Genomic DNA, 25,866 nt, shown 5'->3' on the forward strand with positions numbered 1-25,866 from the left:
ACGGTAGTATACCGTTTTTGGAAGTGAAAAATACCGTATAATTTACAGTGAATAACCGTAAATTGACATTCCCAGAATTCCATGCGTTACATTTCAAATTGGATGTTTTTATGTTGAAATAACTATGTTTCTTCTTAGTTTTTTCTTATCAGTTTTGTATATTAGGGTTGTGTGTTACACCTAATGTTGTTAAATGAATGTTTATTGCATTATTTCAGTTTCATGTGTGTTACCATGATGGTGTTTAGTGTTTGTGTGAATGACACTGTGCACCTTCTATATATGTTAATAATTTAAAGCTGCTTGTGATGGGCTTTGATTCATCATGTAACTTTCTCATCACCATCTGCATTTGGTGAGTATCAGTGTATTACAAAGGTACAAAACAGATTTCAGTACTTCAATAGGTTGGTATATTAACATTATATCAGTTAATGAAATTACGGTATTTAACTGTAAAATTAAGTTATAACCGTGAAAAACCTAAAACGTTGCTACCGTATTTTTTACATTAAATTTTCGGCAACCACAGCTGCCGTTATTTTACCGTAAATTTTACGGAATTTTTTTTACAGTGTAGATATTTCATAAATCATCCCATTTATCAAAAGTGAATGGCTCATTTATTTACTGTAACTGATGAAATTTAAGTAGCCTATATGATTGTAGTTCACAGTACGTTAATGATAGCCTGTCTAACACAACGTATAGAAAATCATCAGAAATCATACATAAACAACATTAATGACCTTTTAATAATGTTTAAAAATGTTTACTAATGCAAATTAGGTTTTGGAAATTACACAAACAGCCATCATGAATACTTTTTCGTAAGTTTAAAGAACATTCACCAAAATATTTGCAATGCATAACTCTCAAAATAACACTGACTTTAACACTGGCATTTGAAGCTGAAGTTCAGATTCTGCATTCTGCACGATTTAAGATGTGTGTGTTTTCTACATTCTGGATAAAGACAAATAGAAGACATAGGCTATAGATTAACAAGTAGCCTAAAATCCTGTAGACGTCAAACTATTTCAATACATGTAACTACAATTAGCAGTTTTTAACGACTGAATAAAAAATTAAACTAAAAATGCAACACAATTAGGGTCTTTATTAGGCCCTGATAGCAAAAGAGGGGCAGTGGTGAAAAATCACATGGAGAGCAACGCTGCACGAAGTCCTCCTACACAGCAAGTGGTGCTGCCGGCTCAGAAATGTCTCAGCCTCAGGAGCGTTTTGTTTTTATCTCCATTTTCGAGCGCGCTGTCGCAGTACAACATGACTGAGCCTGAGGACGTGACAGAGCACAGCAGCGCGCGCTCACGTCTCATATCCATATCAGGCAGGTAACACTCATCAGCTGATGCGCCTTCTACATTGCATGGGAGAAAAGCCTCATGTCGCATGATTCCCCAATGACGGAGACATAAAGTCTTAATAAAAAATATATATATTTCAAAATTGATTTTTCAATTTCAATTGATTTTCTGATTCACGTCAAATCGTTTGTTAAAACAAATCTCAGTGTCCCACAATAAGAATGTCATGGTGGGCTCGACTGAAAGTTAGAAGGAGTTAGGACTGAGTAGACAGATGACTGAGGCAGACATTCGGCCTGTCGAAATATTCTACAACGCACTTCGTAAGCGACGCCAGTCTGTTTTATAAGTATTTCTAATTATTAATAATTAGGCGGTTGCCTAAATTTAAAATGCCGTATATCCTTCTGTAAAAATGTTTAGTTGATTTAATTACCCATAACACGCGAGTTCAAACCGAGTCAAATTCTTTGAATGTCTCATTATGTAAGTAGAAAACAGATTTTATTTTTATTTTTTTCAACAAAAGCCTAAGCTATGCGTCTTACCTAGGCTATATTTAATAAGATAAGCTATATTTCAATATTTAAGGCTATAGCCTATCTTATAACATTATCAAATACTTTCTTTAAAGCTTACCTTTGCCTTTAAACGGATTACACACATTCAATTTGCAATCGACTGTAATAAGTTCACGACACCGAGAGGCGAGAGAGGTCTGGTTTGGTAAATGATAATATAGGCTTTTTATATTTTCTTTAGCCCATTTAAAATTTGCCGTTGATCTGCTTCGTTCAATAGGCTACATTGTAAAGAATTTATTTTACTGATTTATTGTAGTCCATAAGGAGATTTAAACATTTTACTGAATGACCTTTAGGGATGGAAAAAGTTTAGAATTACTAAATATCTCTGAAATATTTATGTAATATGATATTCTTTATCGGCTAGGTCATATTCTGGATAGTTTGTCTGGATAAAAAAATACAGTATAGCATAAACTAATATTAAACACTATAAAAAATCACTCATTTTTAAAGATCGAACGTTTGTGGCAAAACAGAGCGTGTGGTTGCACAATATGCATAAACCACTTCACTGTTTCGATATTTTCATTTATTATAATTAGCCATTTCCCCCAAAAATATTGTAACAGTATGACATAGAGTGTACTGTACAAATACTGTAATTCGACATTTAAAAATTAATTAAACAGTTTGAATAGGCTACTAATCACGTAAAAGTGCAGGTCCAGAAAAGAAGCGACATTTGCGCACAGAAATCGGCCAATTAATATGCTGACTTTGAAACGTCAGGTTTAAAATAAAATATACATTCTATAATTCATTGCTTTTAAATTGTATTAAATGCAGATGTAAAACTGCAAATACCCTATGCTATTTTTCATAACTGTTTTATCGATTAAACTGATATTGTAAACATATCATTTATTAAATTAAAATGTGCAATAATTCAATCAAATGAAAAAAATGAATGTATGAAGTTGTATAAATAATTATTACATCTATTTGTAAGTTAAACTGTACATTTTAATAATACAATTTATTTTAATTATAGGTACTTTTTAATGATATTTTATGACTTGGGAATTTTGTAAACTTGTGAATTTTCAAGGTAATGTCAAATGTGATTCTGAAAGGCCATATATGTTGAAGCACTAATATTGTAGTGTGCTAATCACATTACTTTCCATAATATTTGTTGGTGTTATGTTTATGTTTGTTTGTATTGGGGACCCTTTAAGCAATACTGTAGCATTTGTGAATGCATTTGTGAATGACCTGCTTTCAGTGGTCCTGATTGATATGGGTTAACATTTGATCTCAGGTTATGATATGGGATGGACCTAATTAAAGTAAAAACATATCACACTCAGAATTCACATTAATTCATACATTTGTCATACATTCATACATAATTCATACATTCATACTTATTACATGCAGTATAGGCTACATGTTATTGTTTTTTTAATCTGTATGACTGATAATCTACGTACTGTCTGTATAACCTTAAGTGCATTTCATTATATAATTAAAAACCGTTTTACCCTAGTATATTTATGTACATTTTAGAGCATTTAATCGTATATTTAAAATACTAAAGTTAGTTTCTATTTGGTAACTGTAACTGTCTGAACTAATTTCTATAAATATATGTGTAAACATTTACCTTTAGTAATAGGCTAATATAATAATAGTAATAGACTTTTCACTTTACTTTTTAAAAAAGTAACATAGGATCAATTGTTTCATTGTTCTCAAATATGCCAATATATATGTTGTAAAAAAAATCTAATTAAGTCAACTTCCAAATCAAATTCTAATTCTAATTAAATCAGACTCAGTCAGCTAAATCAACCAATAACCAGCAAATCATGCAGTTGAACAGAAGTGGATTACAGAATACAGGATATTCTCTAATTAAAAAAATAAATCTTTCTGTATTTTTTTAATATTTGTCCAAAATTATAGTGGCTAACAAACCACTCTGACAGGCGACACAGATAAACAGAATCAGGAAGAGATGGAGGATGATGGCTGTGTGACAGCAGCACTCCACACAGCCTCCAGCAGCACTGCACCCACCACCAGTGCCACGCCAGTGAGCTCTACACCCAGATCCAACACTCCCACAGGCACTCAGCCCAGCGGCATTCCTCTGGGAAACATCACTTCAGACAGGCAGGCGGTCCAGGTAATTCCCCACCGGTATCAACCAGTAACAAATGATATTACACAGTGTTAATGTATCTTGTTTTATTTAACACTGAGAAAGAATAGCAACAGCCTTTTAATGCACTGTAGCCAAATTCTGAACATTGCTTTGAGGCTGACCTAATATTCAGATGCCATGTCTTTGTTGTGGTTTTGAGTAAAAAACTTTGGCAAAAAGTTGATCTCTTCCAGTGGCGTGTGAAGCCTATGATGTGGTGTTTTGCTAGGTAATCCAGCAGACGCTACACAGACCACAGAGCATGACAGCTCAGTACCTACAACAGATGTATGCTGCCCAACAACAGCATATCCTGCTGCAGACGGCTGCACTACAACAGCAGCATCAACAGAACCTCACGGCTACACAAATCCTGACCACTACAGAGCAGGTATGAGAATACATATGAAAATATGTGCAATATAAAATAATCAAATGTAATGTAATTTAATACAATTAGGGATATTAAACGATTAATCATGTCCAAAATTAAAGTTTGTGTTTACATAATATATGTTTGTGTAATGTGTATATTTATTATGTATCCACTTTATTTTTCCCGTAAGTGCGGGCGCTGCCATTTGTAAATTTTATGGGTCTCATCCACGTCCAGCTAATTTTGGCTGTGCAAAACAGCTCGTTTTGCTGCTTGATATTGCAAATTGGTGTGTCTTGCCATATTATTTTCATGTATTATCTTAATTATGAACACACTGGTTTGTAGTGCAAACAGTTTTACTGTTTACTGCACATTGTTATTCTTCTCGTTATTTCCCTATAGCGGCTAATGAACCGGAAGTCTTGCCTATAGGCTTACTTCCGCGTTGAAGTATAAGGTGGATATATAAATACACACACATGCATATATTTAAGTGTATATTTAAGAAAAATAAGTTATATTTATATATATAATATAAATTGCATATATATATATATATATATATATATATATATAATTTTATTATTTTAAATTTGCACATATAAATATGTATATATACATAATAGATATACACAGTACACAACACACACATATATTATGTAAACACAAACTTTTATTTTGGATGTGATTAATCGTGATTAATCATTTGGCAGCCCTAAATAATAATATAATATAATATAATAACATATTATAATAAAATGCTACTTCTTATCAGGCCACGCAGACTAATGGCAGGCAGCTCCCCTCCTCCCCTCCATCATCCAATGGGAATGTAACTCGGCTGGCTAGTGTGTCTCAAACATCAGTAAGTGTTTCCTTCTTTATACACTTTTGTCACAAACCCACTTTTGTTTCATGTAGATGGACTATGTGCTCTCATTTGGACATTATGTTGGAAAAAAGTGCCCCATAAAAAGTCTATCGTAATTTGATTTGGGAAAAGGCCTTTATGTAAATATAAAATAAATCTGTACTTTGTAAATTAGCAAATAGGTTCAGGCTTTATCCAAACATTTAAAGGGATAGTAAGATTCTGTCATCATTTACAATTTGCTGTTCCAAACATGTGTGAGTTCCTTTCTTCTGTTGAACTCAAATAAAGATATTTTGGAAAATGTTGGTCACCAAACAGTTGATGGAAACCATTGACTTCCACAGTATTTTTTGTCCCCATATTGTGGGAGTCAATGACTACCGTCAACTGTTTGGTCATTAATATTCTTGAAATATTTTTTGTACTCAACAGAAGAAATAAACTCATACAGGTTTAGAATGACTTGAATAAATGATGACCGAATTTTCATTTTTCTTTTTTTTAAGATTTGATCAAAGATGAATTACACAGGAAAACACCTCTCACCCTCTAGATCACCATGCCAACCTCTCCTGTAACTCAGCCAATAGGTCACATCCAGGTCACTAGCTCTAATAGTACAGCAGGAGCCATATCCCAGCAGGCCATGCTTCTAGGAAACAGCTCTCCCACAGGTAGCCAGGCCCAAATGTATCTGCGCACTCAGATGGTAAGCAGATATTTACTAAAAGCATCATATTCTTTGAGAAGAGTTCATTGGTGTTCTGAAGTCTCCACTGACTTGACCTGATTCTGTTTTGTCTTCTTTCTTCCTATTGTCGTGTCATTGTCTCTTAACCTGTAGCTGATTCTTACTCCTGCTGCCACTGTAGCTGCTGTTCAACCTGATCTGACGGTTGTAAGTTCAGTGTCCTCTCAATCAGCATCATCACAGGTAAGACAGGTTTTTTTTTGTCAATTTATGGGACATTCTCAAGAAATGGTGCCATTTGTGTCAAATTTAAATATGCATTTAATTATGCAATATATAATAATGTAATATATGATAATACAATTTAATTGTTTATTTGATAAGGTTACTGATGTATAATGAATAAAGATGAAATCATATTTTCCCCACTTCAGAGTTATTTGATTTAAATTGTTGCAATTTAAATGAATTAATATAATCCAGTCATTTATATATTTTCTTATATAAAAATAAATAAGCATTAAGCACTTTATAAATAAACTGTCATGGGGGAATTATTTTTTGCAATAATAATTTAACAACATTTAACTAAACAGAGTTAAACTTCATCATGTATCCTGTTTATAAAATCAGTACTAAGTCATGGACACACAAAGAATTACCCAGTATGTTGCAATAAAATGATTAATGATGCTCCACATTCATTGAGTATGTTTTGTCCTCTGCAAGGTTCAAAGTCTGGCTCTCCGCACTCATCTTCTTGCTACTCCCCAGAACGTCCAGATCAAGCCTTCTCTTCAAGGCCAGACGCTGGTGTCCCCCCAGCCCAAGATGTCCATTTGCCCACTGAAGTCCACACAGCTGTCCCAGAACCTGGCAGAAACTTCTAGAAGTGAGTCACTGTTGACCGATGTTACTCAGCCAGCATCAGCCCAACCACTCATTCCTCTTTGTAAGTCACAAGATCAAGATTTCCATCTCCATTACTTTCACTGTTGTTAATGCAGAATAATGTAAATGTAGTAAATATTGGAGAGAGCAGAATCATTTCATTTGCAAAAGAACGAAAATAATTTCATGTTGTTCAACTAGGGGGCCCCAACACACTTTCAAGGGGGCCACAAGATGGTTTAAAATTATTTATTCATCTTATAAAATTAATTATTTCTATATCTGGAAAAGTCACGGAAATTAATAATACAAAATTATAAATGAATGAATTAATGAATAAATAAATAAGTGTTTGTATTAAATAATATTTAAAATTATATTATATATATATATATTCTAATTATATAAAAAAAGAAATTAATTATGTTAATGTTGGCTAGAAAATGTTGAGAAATTGCTATTTGTGAGTAAAACACAGTTTAAAAAACCTTATCCTGTCATCATTAACAGCTGGAAAAAATCATGGAAATTAATTTGCCATAAAGAGTGTGAACCATGAAGAACAATCAATTCTTAAAACTTCTGGAATTATGGGATTTAATTATGTGAACATAGTGCCAATCTTAAACCAGGCACACTGTATGATTTTGGCTACGATTTGGCCATCTGAGACACATTTCTCAAATCCTAAAAGATTCCTCCGATCCTAAAATCTGTAGTCATTGATCATTAGTTTGACATGTTTACCAACAACCAGATGGTGACTTCTCCTGTGACAAATGTCAAACTTTCATAGACTTTTCAGGATAGCCAATATTTCAGCCCCATGTGTGCAGCTCGCAGTCACTGAACGCGTATGGGTTGATAATGTAAAACTCCGGACAAGTTTTCTTGTGCGCATGTGTTTTTAACTCATCTTGACTGTCGTACAGTCTGACGTTAATGACGACTGAGATCCCACAGTGTGACATGTTCGTACAGTCTGACAAGCAATAATTGTAGAGGACTATTAAAAAAAACGCACAGTGTGCACCTAGCTTAAGTTTCTAAAAATAAAAAGGTCAAAACTATTGAGATTCACTTCTATAACTCATCTGATTTTCTTATCATACATCTTTCTGTTTGTTTCTGTTTGTCTCTACTGCAGCAACCTTCACTCCAGTTCAGTCTCATACATTGGTCAGACACCAGCTGCATTGCCCTTCCGGCCAGAGGGTGGCGCCACACCAGCTCATCATCCAGCAGAGCTCTACCGCTCAAAGACAGGTCCAGCCCATTGCGCTGCATGTCATGCAGCATGACAGCTCTCCTCCACCCCTTGCCCTGCAGTCCCGTACCACTCCCACTACAGCCACCGTCCAATCACAGCACACAGAGTTCCTCTCAGTGCCCTCCTCTGCAAATCATCCCAGCAATCAGTCAGCAGTGGTGTCTACATCCACAGCTCCCCCTGCAGTGCTCCCTGACCCTCCACCACTTCATCTGGGCCCAGTGCTAGAGCCGGTCTCCCAGTATTCACCTCTGTCCAGCCCCCCTCCTCTCACCATGGCTCTGCCCAGGCTGGTCCAGCCACAGAGACTGTCTCTACGCTCAGTCCAGACCGTAGCTGTCCAGTCTGACCACATGCTGGTGTCTGAAGAGGAGCTCCCAGTCGCTGAAGCAGTAGTTCAGTTGCCTTTTCAGAATCTGCCGCCACCACAGACAGTGGCAGTGGACCTAAAGGTGCAACCTGCCACACAAACAGAAGCTCCCTCGGTTAGTCTTATTCAAAACAGTTCAATTCATAATGCAGCTAAAATGAAACTTCTGTCATCATTTACTCACAATCATTTTGTCTGAAACATTTTCTTTTTACAGTGGAAGAGAAAATTATATTTTTATGTAAGGAGTGTCCAGGCTGCTCTTTTTTCCATAAAAGAAAAATTGAATGTGTCTTGTGGCTTGAATGTGGGAAAGCATGAATGAAATCAGTTTTTTAAGTGACCAATGAATTTCAGTCTGTTCCTCACACAAAGCTATCATATGGTTACAGAAGTCTCAGAATATGCCATATTACATGCATGGATTATATATATGATGTTTATGGTGCTTTTTGGGCTTTTCTTTGAAACTACACTACTGTTCAAAAATAAATTTAGGATCAGTAAGATTTTGTTCTTTAAAGAAATTAATACTTTTATATAGCATTAAATTGATCAAAATTCTTGGACCACAAGTGACAATAAAGACATTTACATTGTTACAAAAGACTTATGTTTGAAATAAATGTTTTTCTTTTGAAATTTCTGTTCATCAAAAAATCTTGAAAATCTTGTTTTCTGAATTGATGATAATATTTCTTGAGCACCAAATCAGTAAATTAGAATAATTTCTGAGGATCATGTGACACTGAATACTGGAGTAATGATGATAAAAATTCATCTTTGCCAACACAGGAATAAATTACATTTTAAATACATTAGGATAGGCCAGGGTCTTTAAACTGTAATAATATTTTAAAATATTAAAATTTTTATGGTATTTTAATTAAATAAATGCCTTGGTGAGCAGAAGAAACTTCTTTCAAAAACATTTAAAAATCTTACCAACCCAAACCTTTGAATGGTTGTGAATAGTTGAATGGAAAAGAGCAACTTATTATTCTTCAGAACCAGTAATCATTTTTACACAGTAAATAGTTGAAATAGTTTTTGTCATTTAATAAAAAATGTCCTTTAAAAATAATCAATATTTCGTCATGTCATATTCATTTTATTCATTCGTTTTTTTAGTCATAGTTTTTGACTTGAAAAACTGGATGAAATTATCCTTTTAGTCAATATTTTTTCCATGTCATTTTCATTAATTTTAGTACATTTTACTCTGATTAAAATGCCATCTGATTTTAGTTGATGAAAATGTCATTCAAACATTTTATATCAGTTTAAACATTAAAACATAAAAAAAAAAACATTTAGTAATTTTTTCTTTTTGTATTCTTTATTTAATTATCATCATGATCCACAATTTTCACCCCGTCTTCGCAATCAATGACGCTATCATTTAACATTGTATTCTATTGTGTTCCATGGAAGAAAGAAAATCATACAGGTTTGGAAAAACACTGAGGATAAGTAAATGGTGACAGAATATATTTTGTGTGAACTATTCATTTAAATGTATTATTTGTATTCATTTAAATGTATCATTATGCTGCTTATGAAATTTGGCAGGCAACACCACTGTTGAAGGAGAGTGGAAGCATGGATTTGGTGAAGGATGTAGAACATGCATGTCCTCAGAACAGAACTCCCACCCCGCCACCACTGTCCCCACCAGATGAGCCCCAGGGAAGCTCTGATGATGCAACAACACAACCAGAAAACTGTACAGGTACCTTATATATATATATATATTAAAGACTGGTAAAGTGGTCTTCAGTTTCTGCAGAACTCTGACCTGACCTCTACTCTAACCATAGCTGATCTGGACCAACCAAGCTTACCATCGAGCAGATCTGTTATGCGGTCACCAGAGGACCCCACATATGCCAACAGTTCCCCCCCTCCCCTCCTCTCCTCTGCGGTAAGAAGCACCAGCAGGCTTCCCCCAGCCAGCCTTCCAGGGAATCCTGAGGGTCGGCCCTCACAGGCCATCGTTAGACCTCACATCCTCACACACCTCATTGAGGGCTTCGTCATCCGAGAGGCCCTGGAGCCGTTCCCGGTATGAAAGTGAAAGTGAATGTGACGTGACATGTAGCCAAGTATGGTGTCCCATACTCAGAATTTGTGCTCTGCATTTAACCCATCCAAATGCACACACACAGCAGTGAGTCGTGAACACACACAGTGGGCGGCCATTTGGAGGTTTGGTGCCTTGCTCAAGGGTCTCAGCTCAGTCGTGGTATTGAGGGTGGAAGAGAGTGCTGGTCATTCATTCCCCCCACCTACAATCCCTGCCAGTACCGAGACTCGACAGCGACCTTTGGCTTACAAGTCCGACTCTCTAACCATTAGGCCACGACTGCCCCTTGATGTCCACTGGTTGACAGCGTAGCAATTCGCAGCTGCCATGAGGCCCTAATGAAGTCCATGGTTCTCTAGTGTTGCCGTGAAGCTCAAAGATCCCTCACTCCCTGAGAGCAGAGAGTAAGACGGCACGGTGAGGGGCTGCCACCAATACATTGGGTCTGCCACCAAACATTCAGATCAACCAGTAATTGAAGTCCCCTTTGGGTCCCCTCATAAAGTGCTCCATACTTTTTGAAGTCGAAACCACAAAAAGCATCTAAAAAACTGAGTAGATCCAATATTGATGTGCTGGTCTTTTTCATCAGGTGAGACATGCTTCCTTAGAGATGAACCTGCAGGCCACACTGCCAGAAGATAGAGAGAACGGAGAATCAGCACAGGATGACTGCCTGATGGATGCGGACCAACCAGAGAACTCCACCGATTCCGACATTGATAACCCACCTGCTGAGGATGGTGGGCTCATTAGCACATTTATTATTTACGCATTCATGTCAATATGAGCATTTCTTGCAGAATCTCTTCTTCTTTCAGAACAGACAGTTGAAAACCTGCCTGTCGTACTCAAATGCGAGTTCTGTGGGAAGAGAGGCTTTGCTCGTACCTTCCTCAGGTCCAAACGCTTCTGCTCCATGACATGCGTCAGAAGGTAAAGAGCCCTATGGGTAGCATTAATGACACTTTTTGTAGTTTTTAGTATCAGTGGAATTATTATTATTACTTTTGGGATTATTATTGCTTGTACTTTAGGTTCAAGGATTGCTCTAAAGCTCTAAACCTTAGTATTGAACTTTGGCGTGTAACTCATTCTGTACCATTTGTGTCAAAGACATGAATGGTTGTTGAGGAGAAGTGTGCTATTACATAAAATATTTTTTAAATATTGCTTAGACTTACAATAAAAGAGGGAAGTAAGATCAGTCTGGTTGCCATTTTCATATTTTATGTGTATTTTGTGATACGGAAACAAAAGTAAGATTTTTGATTGTTTTTGAAAAGTTTCTATATTTTAAAATATAGTTTATTCCTTTGATGGCAAAGCTGAATTTTCAGCAGTCATTACTCCAGTCATCAGTGTCACATGATCCTTCAAAGTCATTCTAATATGCTGATTTGGTGCTCAAGATGTCGAAAACAGTTGTGCTGCTTAATATTTTTGTGAAAACCATACTTTGATAAATAGAAAGTTCAAAAGAACAGCATTTATTTGAAATTATTTTTGTAACAATGACCAATTAAATGCATACTTGCTGAATAAAAGTATTCATTTGTTTAAAAAAATTCTTACTGACCCCAAACTTTTGAACAGTAGTGTACGTGTTCATGTCTGTAAGAATGTATGCGTATAACGATGAAAACACATTTAAGATGTATGCCTTTTTGCCAGTCCAATCTGACATAAACATACTTTTTTACTGAATTCAACAAGTTTGTGTTCATAAAATTGTACACTGCAGCACACACAGCCTTGTTCATCTCTCACTCCTCACAGATTCAATGTAAGCTGTAAAAAGCGCCTGAACCTGTTTAGCTCAGAAAAAGTTGGCCGTTGGCCACACAGGCCCATGGGCAAGCGGGGGAGACCACCTAGTCACATAAACGGCAGGTCCAGGGAGCACTTCCTCAGGCAGGTCAGTGAAAACTAACAAATAACCATTTAACCAAACTATACAATCCAGTGCAATAGCATTATTAATAAGTGGGAGTGACCTACTGTAACACATTATTTCCTCAGCAGCTGCAAGACTCCCATCGTACCAGCAACAACCCGAGAGTCTCGAATTCAATTTGGATTGAGAGAGAAGAGGAGGAGGATCCACCAGGCCCGATGACAACAAGGCTGCGTTTGCAGGCCGAAAGAGAGAAGGAGCAAGACAGAGAAAGGGAACAGAGCAGAGTGGAGAGCAGCAGCAGCTCTGACTGTCTTCTTGACTCAAGTCCCTCACAGTGGAGCGTGGAGCAAGTGTGCTCCTTCATCAGCTCTTTACCAGGTAGCTGGACAGCTTTCAGAAGCTCAGTTCACCTTCTGCTGAGTGGGTCACTAAAACATTTGAATGAAGAGTGAAGTGTGAAAGCTGTTTTCCATTCAAGCTTTAACTTTTTAGTATAGCCTGTATAGCCTGGTTAGTATGGTAGTTAGTATATAAAGTTGATATTGGAGTCAGTAAGATTTTTTATACTAATTAATACTAGTTAGATATTAGATATTTTTAAAACTAGCATTAGAAATTAATTTAATTTATGCAGATGCTTTTATCCAAAGCAACTTACAGTATATTCAGGCTATACATTTTTTACCAGTATGTGTGTTTCCTGGGAATTTAACCCATGACCTTTTGCGCCGTTTTACCACTGAGCCACAGGAACACATTAATATTAATTAATATAAAATGAATACTAGTATTCAGCAAGACGGCATTAAATTGTTAAAAAATGAGACTTTGTTACAATGTTAGAAAAATAATTCTGTTCTTTTTCTATTTATCAAATCCTAACAAAACAAAATATGAAGCAGCACAACTGTTTTCAACATTGATAAGTTTCTTGAGCAGCAAATCAGCATATTATAAGGATTTCTGAAGGATCATGTGACACTGAAAACGAGTAATGTCTGCTGAAAATACAGCTTTTCATCATAAATTACATTTTAAAATATATTAAAATTTAAAAATTATGTTTTTTTATTGTATCAAATACAGCCAATACAGATAGATAAGATAGGATGGATGGATTCTGCCAAATTGATAACATAATGTCATAGATTTCTGTATGATCTTTAGAATCATATGCTAATCTACTCCACTTGCTCTAAGGGTGCCATGATATTGCTGCAGAGTTCTGCTCACAGGAGATTGACGGACAGGCCCTGTTGCTGCTTACGGAGGACCATCTCATGAGCGCTATGAACATTAGACTGGGCCCTGCACTCAAAATCTGTGCGCAGATCAATGCTCTCAAAGAACATTAGACAGGCTTGTCTTTCCACTCTCAGTATGTGGGTCATATTCGGTCACAGTTTTCGAGAGTCAGATTCCTCTAAAGTGCCATATCAGTATGTGGCCATTCTACAAATACTGTAGACACCTTCTTCATATACCTCAAAGTTTCATGATAGACTTATTTTGGATTTCATTCCATTCGGTGAAAAGTTTTATAGTATCTAAAATTAATTCTGATCTTGTATATTACATTTATAGTTAACAGACCAACTGGAAAGAAAGATTATGAAGAATGAGAAATGATGAAACTGAGCAGCCACAATTTTTTGAAGCTGGTGCATAATGTACAAAGTGTTTAAAAAAAAAAAACTATTGACAACACTTTAAATACAAAGAAACTCTTTTCAAATTATGTAAATGTTTACAAAAACACAGAGTATATAATGTGTTGAAAAATAAAGATTTATTGATAAACATCAATTGCAAAGTCCTGAATATTTTTTTTTTAATGTACATTAGTCCAGAATTCAGTTGCATTAAAATGCAACAACTTTGGCATCTTTTCGTACATCGGTGTAGAAAAAGCCTCTATGCAAGGAAAAGTTATAGTGAATGGTCAGGTGGCTAAAAAGGCAGCACATTTTGGAGACATCAGTTATGTTGATTGTAATGCAGCTTAACAGTGTTCAATTAGTTACAAACACCTAAACACACACTTAAGCATGTTCAAAACAAGTAGCAACCACATGTGTGTTACTCGGAGGAATACCACATTATTATTATTAAAATGTTGTATTTATGTATTAGCACAAGGCATTTACTTATTGTACACTGCACACATTAAAAGCACCAGATTTTGCTGACTTCAAGCATCAAGATGTCAGAGATATACCATCCAGCTCAAAGTCTGAGATTTGATAAACATTTAACATCAGGTTAAGTTATTTACAAAGCTTTTTTTTTTTGCCATGAAAAATCATTCAATTCAACCATCATTTAACTAATTTTCTTTTATACTATGATTAGAAAGAAAATATTCCTATTCATAAAAGTTAATGTATGTTTAAAATAGAGGGGCCGTCACTGCCTATGATGCCAGGTGATTTCCTTGAGCTTCATCTGCTGTTCAATCATCATGTCAAATTCCTGTCTTTCTCTAAAACACAATGAAATAAAAACAACTGCAAGTTACACAGATAGATTCATTTTTCATTTTTTCTAGGCAAGTGAGTTCACAAGTACTCTACCTGTTACTAAAGCACGGCCCTCTGCGATACTTCTCCTCTGCATTCTCCAGGGAAAGCTTGTGGACTCCAGCAATTGCATAGATAATGGCCTAAAAAGCAAAACTGTCACTGAAGCATGGCAATGCATGATGCTAGAATGTGGTTGGTTCGAAGTATTAGACACTACCGTTCAAAATTTTGGAGTCGGTAAGATATAAAAAAAATTTATACTTTTATTTAGCAAGGATGCATTAAATTGATCAGAAGTGACAGTAAAGTTCTTTTGAACTTTCTATTTATCAAAGAATCATGGGGGAAAAAATTCTGTATCATTGTTCTCTATAAAAACATTAAGCAGCACAACTGTTTTCAACAGTGATAACTGAAGTTTATGGAGTACTGAATTAGCATATTAGAATGTTTTTTGATCGATCATGTGACAGTGAAGATTGGCGTAATGGCTGCTGAAAATTCAGCTTTGCATCACAGGAATAAATTACATTTTAAAATACAGAAAAGTTATTTTATTTGGTAATATTATTTCACAATATTACCTTTGATTAAATAAATGCAACCTTGGTGAGCATAAGAGACTTATTTCAAAAACATTAAAAAAAACCTTACTAACCCCAAAAGGAAGTGTTAATGAAGGCGATTACCTCAGGCAGAAGCACATCAAGAATAAGGCGGATCCGGTCAGCTTGGATGTTTTCTAGGCAGGTGTTTATTTGAGGGGCGCTATCACAGACTTTGTTCAGGTAGCGGTACACCTTATCAACCTGCTCCTCATCTTCCAGGTAGACATCAACCACTGGGCGAGAAGGCTTCTGGAGGGCTTGCATCCATTTAGAGGACTCACGGCCGCTGATGACTGCCTGTGAGCACCAGACAGAAGGGTTAGTTGTTAGGGATGGGCGATATGGACTTAAAACTAGATAACGATATTTTCCGGTATTTATTGCGATAACGATATCAATGACAATAATTCATATGCATCCACTGTGAGACAAAAAAACCCCCTCCCGTTTCTTCAGAGAGAATATTATCTACATATACATTATCGCAACAGGTTTGTAAACAGGCTCATATACATGCAAAACTGTATCGCACATGTGCTACTGTAGTACATTTATTCATTGGACAGGCTGTTTTTTTGTCGCACTGTACAGCCCTTACCAAACCAGTTCTAGATTGTAGAAGCAACTCCTCATTTAGCGACAAATTCCTCAGTTTCACGTCCATGTCATTTCGCACGGTTGCACACATAAATATGTCAACAACTAGGTTTTATCGTTCTTATTAATTCTTATCGTGGGGAGAATTTTTAACGTTATATTGCAAACGATAAGATTTCGCCCATCCCTATAAGTTGTGCATTTCAGAGTGCATACATTTATCTGTCACAATGGAAATGAAAATTTCTCAAATTAAAAAAAATACTAGAATTATAAATATATCAGTAGAAATCATACCAATAAGCGGCTTTCGACTTTTCGTCTGATGATGAAGTCAACCAACTGCTTGTTGGCACGGTTGCGTGCAGTCTTGGACCGGTCGGGCAGCACTTTCTTGGAGAGGAGCTGATCTTGCTCTTCCACGACGATGTCCTCTGTGTTATTATCAGAGTTTTCACACTCCATACCCAGAATCTCCTGAATGGGGAAGGTCAGCAGTGATTTCCTCTCTGAGTATTTCCTCCGCACTGGACAACCTGTGACCATCAGATCAAAACAGCACTTCTGTTAAACCAGCACTGGTGAAGGAGAATGATTTGATTTATAATGAGATTTTAAACTGGTTTACATTGCGTGGCGACTTTGATTGTAAATTTTCATAGTTATCATTAAAATTAACTATCAGTTAATTGATTGTAAATTTTCATAGTTATCATTAAAATTGACAATCAAAGTCGCTACTCAAAGTACCATAAAACATGGAGTACTACTGCATGTAATCTATTTTTTTTTAAGTACTACTTAATCTAAAAATGTAAGTATTGGTAGCTTCCTTTTAAATTGTTTTTTAAACTAACATTCATATTTAATACGAACATAATTTGTTTCATTTAACATTATTTTATTACTATTAATAAATGAATAAACTCACAGGTACTTAAATGAATCATTACTATTTTATTTATTAACAAATTAACCACCTGTAATATGCACTATACATTTAAAAAAAATATATTTGTGCAAATTTTTTATTTTTTTTACTTATAGCATACAATGACAATAGTCTTAAAACTGACAGTTTAACAACTAATTAATTATCACCCAAAACAACACAGCTATTAAAGACATGTTGGATGAGTATGAAAATCTATAATGAAAGGAAACCTACTGATGTCAGCAGCACAGTATTCGATGAAGGAGCCAGAGAAGGATCCACATCCTGCCAGAAAACATCTGAATTCAATATTTGAATTTCAGCTTTTCAGACAACATTTTTTGTAAATAGATTGCTGTTTAAAAAGGTGACTCTTCTAAACACTAGTTTTACTTTATTAAAATGTTTAAATGTACTTTCAAGTTCTAAAAACAAACAAACAAACAAACAATCGAACAGAGATCAATACCAATGCGGATCCTATAGTCCGATATCAGTTCCAGAGACCAGGTAATAGCATTGCCATACTTCTCTTCTGCAATGTCCTATATAAAATAAATACATATTTTTCTTTTAAAAAATGTCTTGAAGTATATTCAGTATAGCAAATGTTTACTAATGGCAGGAATATGAAAATAGTAAGTACGCAATCAGAAAAAGTGAAATCAAAAGCAAGTCGAAGAGACTTTACCACCAATTTTTCATATTCTTCACAATCAAAAGGTTTTAGGGTTCGCAGAGACACAGAAAACCTATGGATAAAAAAAAAAAAAAAGAGTGAAGATGTTAAGACCGATCAAATTTACTATGTGGTGTACTATATGCACACACATATATATATATATATATTCTATATACACCATAGACTGTATAAAAACAATACACGCACATATACACACACTAAAAACAAGTGATATTAAGACTGATGAATTCTTACCCTTTTCTAATTCTCTTTTGGTCAATTAGGTAACAATCAATAAATACAATGCTGGCTTTTTTGTTCTTGCGATTCACACTTTTAACCTGTGGAACAGATGAGCAACTTGTCATCAACTACAGTCTAAAATCAAGAGTTACAAACTGCACAAAATTAGGGGTGGGAGAAAAAAAAATCGATTCTCCGATGCATCGCGATTCTCTCTTCAACGATTCTGAGCTTGGATTTTTTTTCCCCGCAAATGGCACGTGTGAGCATTGCTTGACAGTGTGTGCTTCCACCCGCCGTGTTTTACTTTAGATATGCATTAATTTATGCCGTTTGGAATGCAGTACTATTAGATGCACACAACTCGCGCACTTACAGACTTTCACGTGCGCTTTGTGTTTGATGTCCTGAAGCTCGATATCGGCTGCGGTTAAATGCCCTTGTATCTCCGAATACTTTTATATGAAATTGATGTAAATACTGTCAGTTATGTTTTCAGAGCAGGACAGAACATCTGATATATCGAAATAGATCTGTGCATTAGTGTAAATGCAGCCTGTTAAAACTGCCACTGTCTTTGATCTCATCAATAATAATCAAATGGCAATAATGCTGAGGAAAAAAGAAAGCCTCATAACTAGCCTATTTTCTGTAAACTTTCAAATACTTAAAGAACACTTATTTTAAATAAGCAATTGTTTTAAAAAGTAGTCTGCTTATATAATAAAAAATAATGTTAATTTTGCGCAAATTAAATTTGATATAAAATGTATATGAAAATGTAGCCATGTGCAGTAATATTGAAAACTGAGAATGTGACACATCGTGATATTAAGTTGATAATGATAATCGTAATTGAATTGAATCGTGAAACCTGACATACAGAGATTCCAACTATAAACAAAAAGCATAGAAACTTGTAAAAATGTATTTGCACAGCAGAATTAATTAATTAGGAAAAAATGTAGATCAAGAATCGTTTTGGAATCGGATCGTGACTCCCGGAATCGGATCGAATCGTGAAGTGCCTAAAGATTCCCACCCCTACACAGCATCCATAGTTAGCACCGAGAGCTTAACTTACCACTGCAGGCCAGTAGGGATACTTCCTCAGTTTGCACCACACGATAAATCCCTCTGAGATTGACAAAGGCCCTGGAAACCAAATATGTCAAAGCTCTAGCCAAAATATGTACACATTGGATACATATACAGTACACACTTTTTCTTCCTTTTATTGTTCACTCACTTTTATTGTCCTGTTGCAAAAAGCTGGGCAGCTCCTCCTCCTCCTCGTCTAGGTCCTCTTCCTCCTCTTCCTCCTCCATGAAGAGGGAGTTGTTAAGAGGATGAGGTTCCTCCTGCAGGCTCAGCTCGATGGAGAGGTCAGAGGACATGTTTTGATCTGATAGGTACATAACATTACACTGACTGATTTCAAAAGACAATAACATCATATATCTGAGGCTCCATTTACAATTATTAACACTAACTTACAAATGTTATCTATGCATAGGTCAGATTTGCATATTTATGATAAAGGCGCAAAAACAACTACTGTGTTGAAGTTGTAACAGCATATAAATTTACAATATTATTTATTACTTTTGTTTAATTGAATTTTAAAATTTATATATATATATATATATAAATACTTTAATTGAATAATCATGATTAATTATTGAATATTTAAATAAATATTTTAATAAAAATAATATTAAATATTTAATTAAATATTTGGGTCAAAGACAAAATGGTGTCTGCATCAAATTAAATTCATAAAAGTGATTTTATATACATAGAAAGCTTATTAAATGCAAGTAAAATGTCTACTTTAATATTAGTTTCAAATAACTTTTGTTAAAACAAAATGTGAAAATATGGGTGAAATAATGTTCCACCATCATTTAGCATAAATACATTTTTGTAAAAACCACACAACATACTTATTCTGACCTGAACATTTTAAAATATATAAAAGAAAAAGAGATGCAAATTTGTTGTATTTGAAATTATTAAAAACTTCTTGCTGACAACCGTGTAAAAACTAGTGGTTTGAAGGATAGTGGCAAAGATTGGTAAATGTTTAAAATTACAATTAATTAGTTTTTGGGGCTGCACTGTGGTCCTTAAATGAGGTATTTTAATGTCATCTAATGATTCTGGTTCTAAATAAACTATTGTTACACTGAATTACATTTTACTGGGTGTCTTCTATAAATCATGGTTTAAAAAAATAAAAATACTAAAATAAAAATTGCTCAGAAAAAAATAAACCACAAATTCTAACATACAGAAAATATTAAAGTGGTATTTAACTTATAATGTTTTGATGCTTGAAAACTCCTTTTACTCTTTGACACATTTATATAATTTTAAAAAAGTGATATAATGTATTAGGTGTAATAATAGCCAGACAATATTATTTTTATTTTTAAGAAGAGAAAAAATGCCACATACCTGACTCCTGTGGCTCTGACACCTGGGTTTCAAAGTCAGCTTTATTTGGAGGCGGCATCTCAATGGATGGTTCTTCCTGAGGAGATTCTAGACGAGATGCTACACTCTTCCTGCCGCGTTTCACTGGTGGAGAGGCAATTGGCTGTTCCTCCACGTTCTTTTTCTTGCGACCTCTTGGCCTCCCTGCTGCCACGGGCTTCTGATGTCTAACCCGTCTAGATGGTGTACGGTCTGTAGGAGGCGTCTAACACATGAAAAATACTTAAGCCAGGAATTTCATACAACAGTTAGCAATCGATAATGCAATAATGACTGTCACACAAACCTTTACTAGACTGGACTTCTTGACGTTCTGATGACTATGTGGTGTGCGACTAAGATATTTTTATTAATATACTGTATATGTAAAAATCATACCAGTAAGTGTTTTTTTTTTACTTTTCGTCTGATGATGAAGTCAACCAACTGCTTGTTGGCGCGGTTGCGTGCAGCCTTGGACCGGTCGGGCAGCACTTTCTTGGAGAGGAGCTGATCTTGCTCTTCCACGACGATGTCCTCTGTGTTATTATCAGAGTTTTCACACTCCATACCCAGAATCTCCTGAATGGGGAAGGTCAGCAGTGATTTCCTCTCTGAGTATTTCCTCCGCACTGGACAACCTGTGACCATCAGATCAAAACAGCACTTCTGTTAAACCAGCACTGGTGAATGAGAATGACTTGATTTATAATGAGATTTTAAACTGGTTTACATTGCGTAGCGACTTTGATTGATTGTAAATTTTCGTAGTCAGTTATCATTAAAATTAACAATCAATTAACTGATTGTTAAAGTACCATAAAACGTGGAGTACTACAAATACCATGTGCATGTAGTCAATTTTTTAAGTACTACTTAATCTAAAAATGTAAGTATTGGTAGCTTCCTTTAAATTGTTTTTAAACTGTAACATTCAAATTTAATATGAACATAATTGGTTTCATTTAACATTAATTTATTAGTTAATAAATGAATAAGCTCACAGGTACTTTAATTATTATTACCATTTTATACATTAATAAATTAACCACCTATAATATGCATTATACTTTTTATATTTTTTATTTGTGAATTTTTTTTTTTACTTATTGCATACAATGACAATAAAGTGTCTTAAATCTTACATAATTTAAAATAAAAATACAAAATAAAAAAAACATTCTAACATGCAGAAAAAATGTGTTTTGATGCTTAAAAACTCCTTTTTTCTTTGACACATTTATATAATAAAAAAAAAAGTGATATAATGTATTAGGTATAAATACCAGGCACAAGCCAGACAATATTATTTTTATTTTTAAGAAGAGAAAAAAATGCCACATACCTGACTCCTGTGGCTCTGACACCTGGGTTTCAAAGTCAGCTTTATTTGGAGGCGGCATCTCAATGGATGGCTCTTCCTGAGGAGATTCTAGACGAGATGCTGCACTCTTCCTGCCACGTTTCACTGGTGGAGAGGCAATTGGCTGTTCCTCCACGTTCTTTTTCTTGCGACCTCTTGGCCTCCCTGCTGCCGCGGGCTTCTGATGTCTAACCCGTCTAGATGGTGTACGGTCTGTAGGAGGCGTCTAACACATGAAAAATACTTAAGCCAGGAATTTCATACAACAGTTGGCAATCGATAATCCAATAATGACTGTCACACAAACCTTTACTAGACTGGACTTCTTGACGTTCTGATGACTATGTGGTGTGCGACTAAGATATTTTTATTAATATATATGTAAAAATCATACCAGTAAGTGTTTTTTTTTTACTTTTCGTCTGATGATGAAGTCAACCAACTGCTTGTTGGCGCGGTTGCGTGCAGTCTTGGACCGGTCGGGCAGCACTTTCTTGGAGAGGAGCTGATCTTGCTCTTCCACGACGATGTCCTCTGTGTTATTATCAGAGTTGTCACACTCCATACCCAGAATCTCCTGAATGGGGAAGGTCAGCAGTGATTTCCTCTCTGAGTATTTCCTCCGCACTGGACAACCTGTGACCATCAGATCAAAACAGCACTTCTGTTAAACCAGCACTGGTGAATGAGAATGACTTGATTTATAATGAGATTTTAAACTGGTTTACATTGAGTAGCGACTTTGATTGTAAATTTTCATAGTTATCATTAAATTTAACAATCAATTAACTGATTGTTAAAGTACCATAAAACATGGAGCACTACAAATACCATGTGCATGTAGATATAATGTTTTAGGTGTAAATACCAGGCACAAGCCAGACAATATTATTTTTATTTTTTAAGAAGACAAAAAATGCCACATACCTGACTCCTGTGGCTCTGACACCTGGGTTTCAAAGTCAGCTTTATTTGGAGGCGGCATCTCAATGGATGGCTCTTCCTGAGGAGATTCTAGACGAGATGCTGCACTCTTCCTGCCGCGTTTCACTGGTGGAGAGGCAATTGGCTGTTCCTCCACGTTCTTTTTCTTGCGACCTCTTGGCCTCCCTGCTGCCACGGGCTTCTGATGTCTAACCCGTCTAGATGGTGTACGGTCTGTAGGAGGCGTCTAACACATGAAAAATACTTAAGCCAGGAATTTCATACAACAGTTAGCAATCGATAATCCAATAATGACTGTCACACAAACCTTTACTAGACTGGACTTCTTGACGTTCTGATGACTATGTGGTGTGCGACTAAGATATTTTTATTAATATATATGTAAAAATCATACCAGTAAGTGTTTTTTTTTAACTTTTCGTCTGATGATGAAGTCAACCAACTGCTTGTTGGCGCGGTTGCGTGCAGTCTTGGACCGGTCGGGCAGCACTTTCTTGGAGAGGAGCTGATCTTGCTCTTCCACGACGATGTCCTCTGTGTTATTATCAGAGTTTTCACACTCCATACCCAGAATCTCCTGAATGGGGAAGGTCAGCAGTGATTTCCTCTCTGAGTATTTCCTCCGCACTGGACAACCTGTGACCATCAGATCAAAACAGCACTTCTGTTAAACCAGCACTGGTGAATGAGAATGACTTGATTTATAATGAGATTTTAAACTGGTTTACATTGAGTAGCGACTTTGATTGTAAATTTTCATAGTTATCATTAAATTTAACAATCAATTAACTGATTGTTAAAGTACCATAAAACATGGAGCACTACAAATACCATGTGCATGTAGATATAATGTTTTAGGTGTAAATACCAGGCGACAATATTACAATATTATTTTTATTTTTTAAGAAGACAAAAAAATGCCACATACCTGACTCCTGTGGCTCTGACACCTAAGTCAGCTTTTATTTGGAGGCGGCATCTCAATGGATGGCTCTTCCTGAGGAGATTCTAGACGAGATGCTGCACTCTTCCTGCCGCGTTTCACTGGTGGAGAGGCAATTGGCTGTTCCTCCACGTTCTTTTTCTTGCGACCTCTTGGCCTCCCTGCTGCCACGGGCTTCTGATGTCTAACCCGTCTAGATGGTGTACGGTCTGTAGGAGGCGTCTAACACATGAAAAATACTTAAGCCAGGAATTTCATACAACAGTTAGCAATCGATAATCCAATAATGACTGTCACACAAACCTTTACTAAACTGGACTTTTTGATGTTTTGATGTGGTGTACAACTATTCTTAGCTCTTTTTGGAGAGAATGGTTGGAGGTCTGAGGTCGGTGTGGAGCTGAAGAGAGGCCTGGACCGGGGTCTGCACCGTTTCGGGGTGTGTGGTATGGAACTACAATCACTGTTAGTGTGGCAGGTGGAGCTCTTCTTGTGATGAAGAGGAGATAATGTAGTACATGTGTGAAGCGCTGTAGAAACATCAGAAGGGGTCTGATTGTTTGGAGTTTTTTTAGAGTGCCGATAACATGTCCCTTTTGTTTTTTGAGAGCTTAAGTGTTGTTCTGGGCAAGAATTGTGTTCAGAATTGTCCAGTCCATCTGAACAAACGTTTTTAGCAGCTACTTCTTTCTCATTGGGTTGAATTGGTTTTTTTTTCCTTCCCTTCTGAGATCTTTTTGATGTTTCTGATGGACATTTGGGGGCGGTCATTTTTTCAGGCACCATCGGCTCAAGTTCATGTGACTTTGAAGACACCAGTCCATTTGTACCCGTTAGTTGATGTGTTGACTTCTGTAAACAAGCTGATAAGTCAGGAAGAGCATTTTGGTTTGCTGCTCGAGGTTTCTCCTTCTTGGTTGTTCTCCGTACACGTGATTCCGGGCTTCTGATGTCTAACCCGTCTAGATGGTGTACGGTCTGTAGGAGGCTTCTAACACATGAAAAATACTTAAGCCAGGAATTTCATACAACAGTTGGCAATCGATAATCCAATAATGACTGTCACACAAACCTTTACTAGACTGGACTTCTTGACGTTCTGATGACTATGTGGTGTGCGACTAAGATATTTTTATTAATATATATGTAAAAATCATACCAGTAAGTGTTTTTTTTTAACTTTTCGTCTGATGATGAAGTCAACCAACTGCTTGTTGGCGCGGTTGCGTGCAGTCTTGGACCGGTCGGGCAGCACTTTCTTGGAGAGGAGCTGATCTTGCTCTTCCACGACGATGTCCTCTGTGTTATTATCAGAGTTGTCACACTCCATACCCAGAATCTCCTGAATGGGGAAGGTCAGCAGTGATTTTCTCTCTGAGTATTTCCTCCGCACTGGACAACCTGTGACCATCAGATCAAAACAGCACTTCTGTTAAACCAGCACTGGTGAATGAGAATGACTTGATTTATAATGAGATTTTAAACTGGTTTACATTGAGTAGCGACTTTGATTGTAAATTTTCATAGTTATCATTAAATTTAACAATCAATTAACTGATTGTTAAAGTACCATAAAACATGGAGCACTACAAATACCATGTGCATGTAGATATAATGTTTTAGGTGTAAATACCAGGCACAAGCCAGACAATATTATTTTTATTTTTTAAGAAGACAAAAAATGCCACATACCTGACTCCTGTGGCTCTGACACCTGGGTTTCAAAGTCAGCTTTATTTGGAGGCGGCATCTCAATGGATGGTTCTTCCTGAGGAGATTCTAGACGAGATGCTGCACTCTTCCTGCCGCGTTTCACTGGTGGAGAGGCAATTGGCTGTTCCTCCACGTTCTTTTTCTTGCGACCTCTTGGCCTCCCTGCTGCCACGGGCTTCTGATGTCTAACCCGTCTAGATGGTGTACGGTCTGTAGGAGGCGTCTAACACATGAAAAATACTTAAGCCAGGAATTTCATACAACAGTTAGCAATCGATAATCCAATAATGACTGTCACACAAACCTTTACTAG

General features: G+C 36.1%; 2 protein-coding genes across 10 annotated transcripts in view; one reads left to right on the forward strand and one right to left on the reverse strand.

Annotated features, from left to right (window-relative positions):
- The first annotated feature begins 1,231 nt into the window (after positions 1-1,231).
- LOC107557539 (polyhomeotic-like protein 3) lies at positions 1,232-14,422 on the forward strand. 9 transcript variants are annotated; one of them, XM_016240983.1, is made up of 15 exons: positions 1,232-1,351; positions 3,847-4,046; positions 4,294-4,455; positions 5,219-5,308; positions 5,871-6,026; positions 6,162-6,251; positions 6,738-6,960; positions 8,047-8,654; positions 10,112-10,271; positions 10,360-10,604; positions 11,218-11,368; positions 11,447-11,561; positions 12,405-12,543; positions 12,648-12,903; positions 13,726-14,422. In XM_016240983.1, exons 1-15 carry the CDS (start codon positions 1,288-1,290, stop codon positions 13,878-13,880), a joined length of 2,814 nt encoding a protein of 937 aa, XP_016096469.1. In that variant the 5' UTR covers positions 1,232-1,287; the 3' UTR covers positions 13,881-14,422. The 9 variants fall into 9 exon arrangements, with proteins under 9 accessions (XP_016096469.1, XP_016096478.1, XP_016096498.1 ...); XM_016240992.1 differs by having other exon boundaries at positions 12,651-12,903; XM_016241012.1 differs by having other exon boundaries at positions 6,738-6,900.
- Positions 14,423-14,918: 496 nt separating this feature from the next.
- LOC107557583 (uncharacterized) overlaps positions 14,919-25,866 on the reverse strand; it is a 17,328-nt gene continuing 6,380 nt past the window's right edge. Inside the window, 21 exon segments of the mRNA XM_016241061.1 lie at positions 14,919-15,007; positions 15,099-15,187; positions 15,737-15,952; positions 16,550-16,788; positions 17,421-17,471; positions 17,656-17,731; positions 17,878-17,938; positions 18,124-18,209; positions 19,196-19,266; positions 19,361-19,516; positions 20,572-20,815; positions 20,989-21,230; positions 21,935-22,178; positions 22,347-22,588; positions 22,880-23,123; positions 23,292-23,533; positions 23,826-23,858; positions 23,861-24,062; positions 24,144-24,756; positions 24,758-24,831; positions 25,000-25,241. Coding sequence (XP_016096547.1) covers positions 14,932-15,007; positions 15,099-15,187; positions 15,737-15,952; positions 16,550-16,788; positions 17,421-17,471; positions 17,656-17,731; positions 17,878-17,938; positions 18,124-18,209; positions 19,196-19,266; positions 19,361-19,516; positions 20,572-20,815; positions 20,989-21,230; positions 21,935-22,178; positions 22,347-22,588; positions 22,880-23,123; positions 23,292-23,533; positions 23,826-23,858; positions 23,861-24,062; positions 24,144-24,756; positions 24,758-24,831; positions 25,000-25,241 — 3,743 coding nt within the window. The 3' untranslated portion in view covers positions 14,919-14,931.

This window comes from Sinocyclocheilus grahami, unplaced genomic scaffold (assembly GCF_001515645.1).
Source record: "Sinocyclocheilus grahami isolate Dianchi unplaced genomic scaffold, SAMN03320097.WGS_v1.1 scaffold21.1, whole genome shotgun sequence".
NCBI lineage: Eukaryota > Metazoa > Chordata > Actinopteri > Cypriniformes > Cyprinidae > Sinocyclocheilus > Sinocyclocheilus grahami.

Bases quoted from the DNA above. Each gene is read 5' to 3' on its own strand.
- LOC107557539 (XM_016240983.1), top strand. From the start codon at position 1,288: ATGACTGAGCCTGAGGACGTGACAGAGCACAGCAGCGCGCGCTCACGT. The intron at 10,605-11,217 runs GTATGAAAGTGA...CTTTTTCATCAG, and splicing joins AGGCCCTGGAGCCGTTCCCG to GTGAGACATGCTTCCTTAGA. The intron at 11,562-12,404 runs GTAAAGAGCCCT...CACTCCTCACAG, and splicing joins TCCATGACATGCGTCAGAAG to ATTCAATGTAAGCTGTAAAA.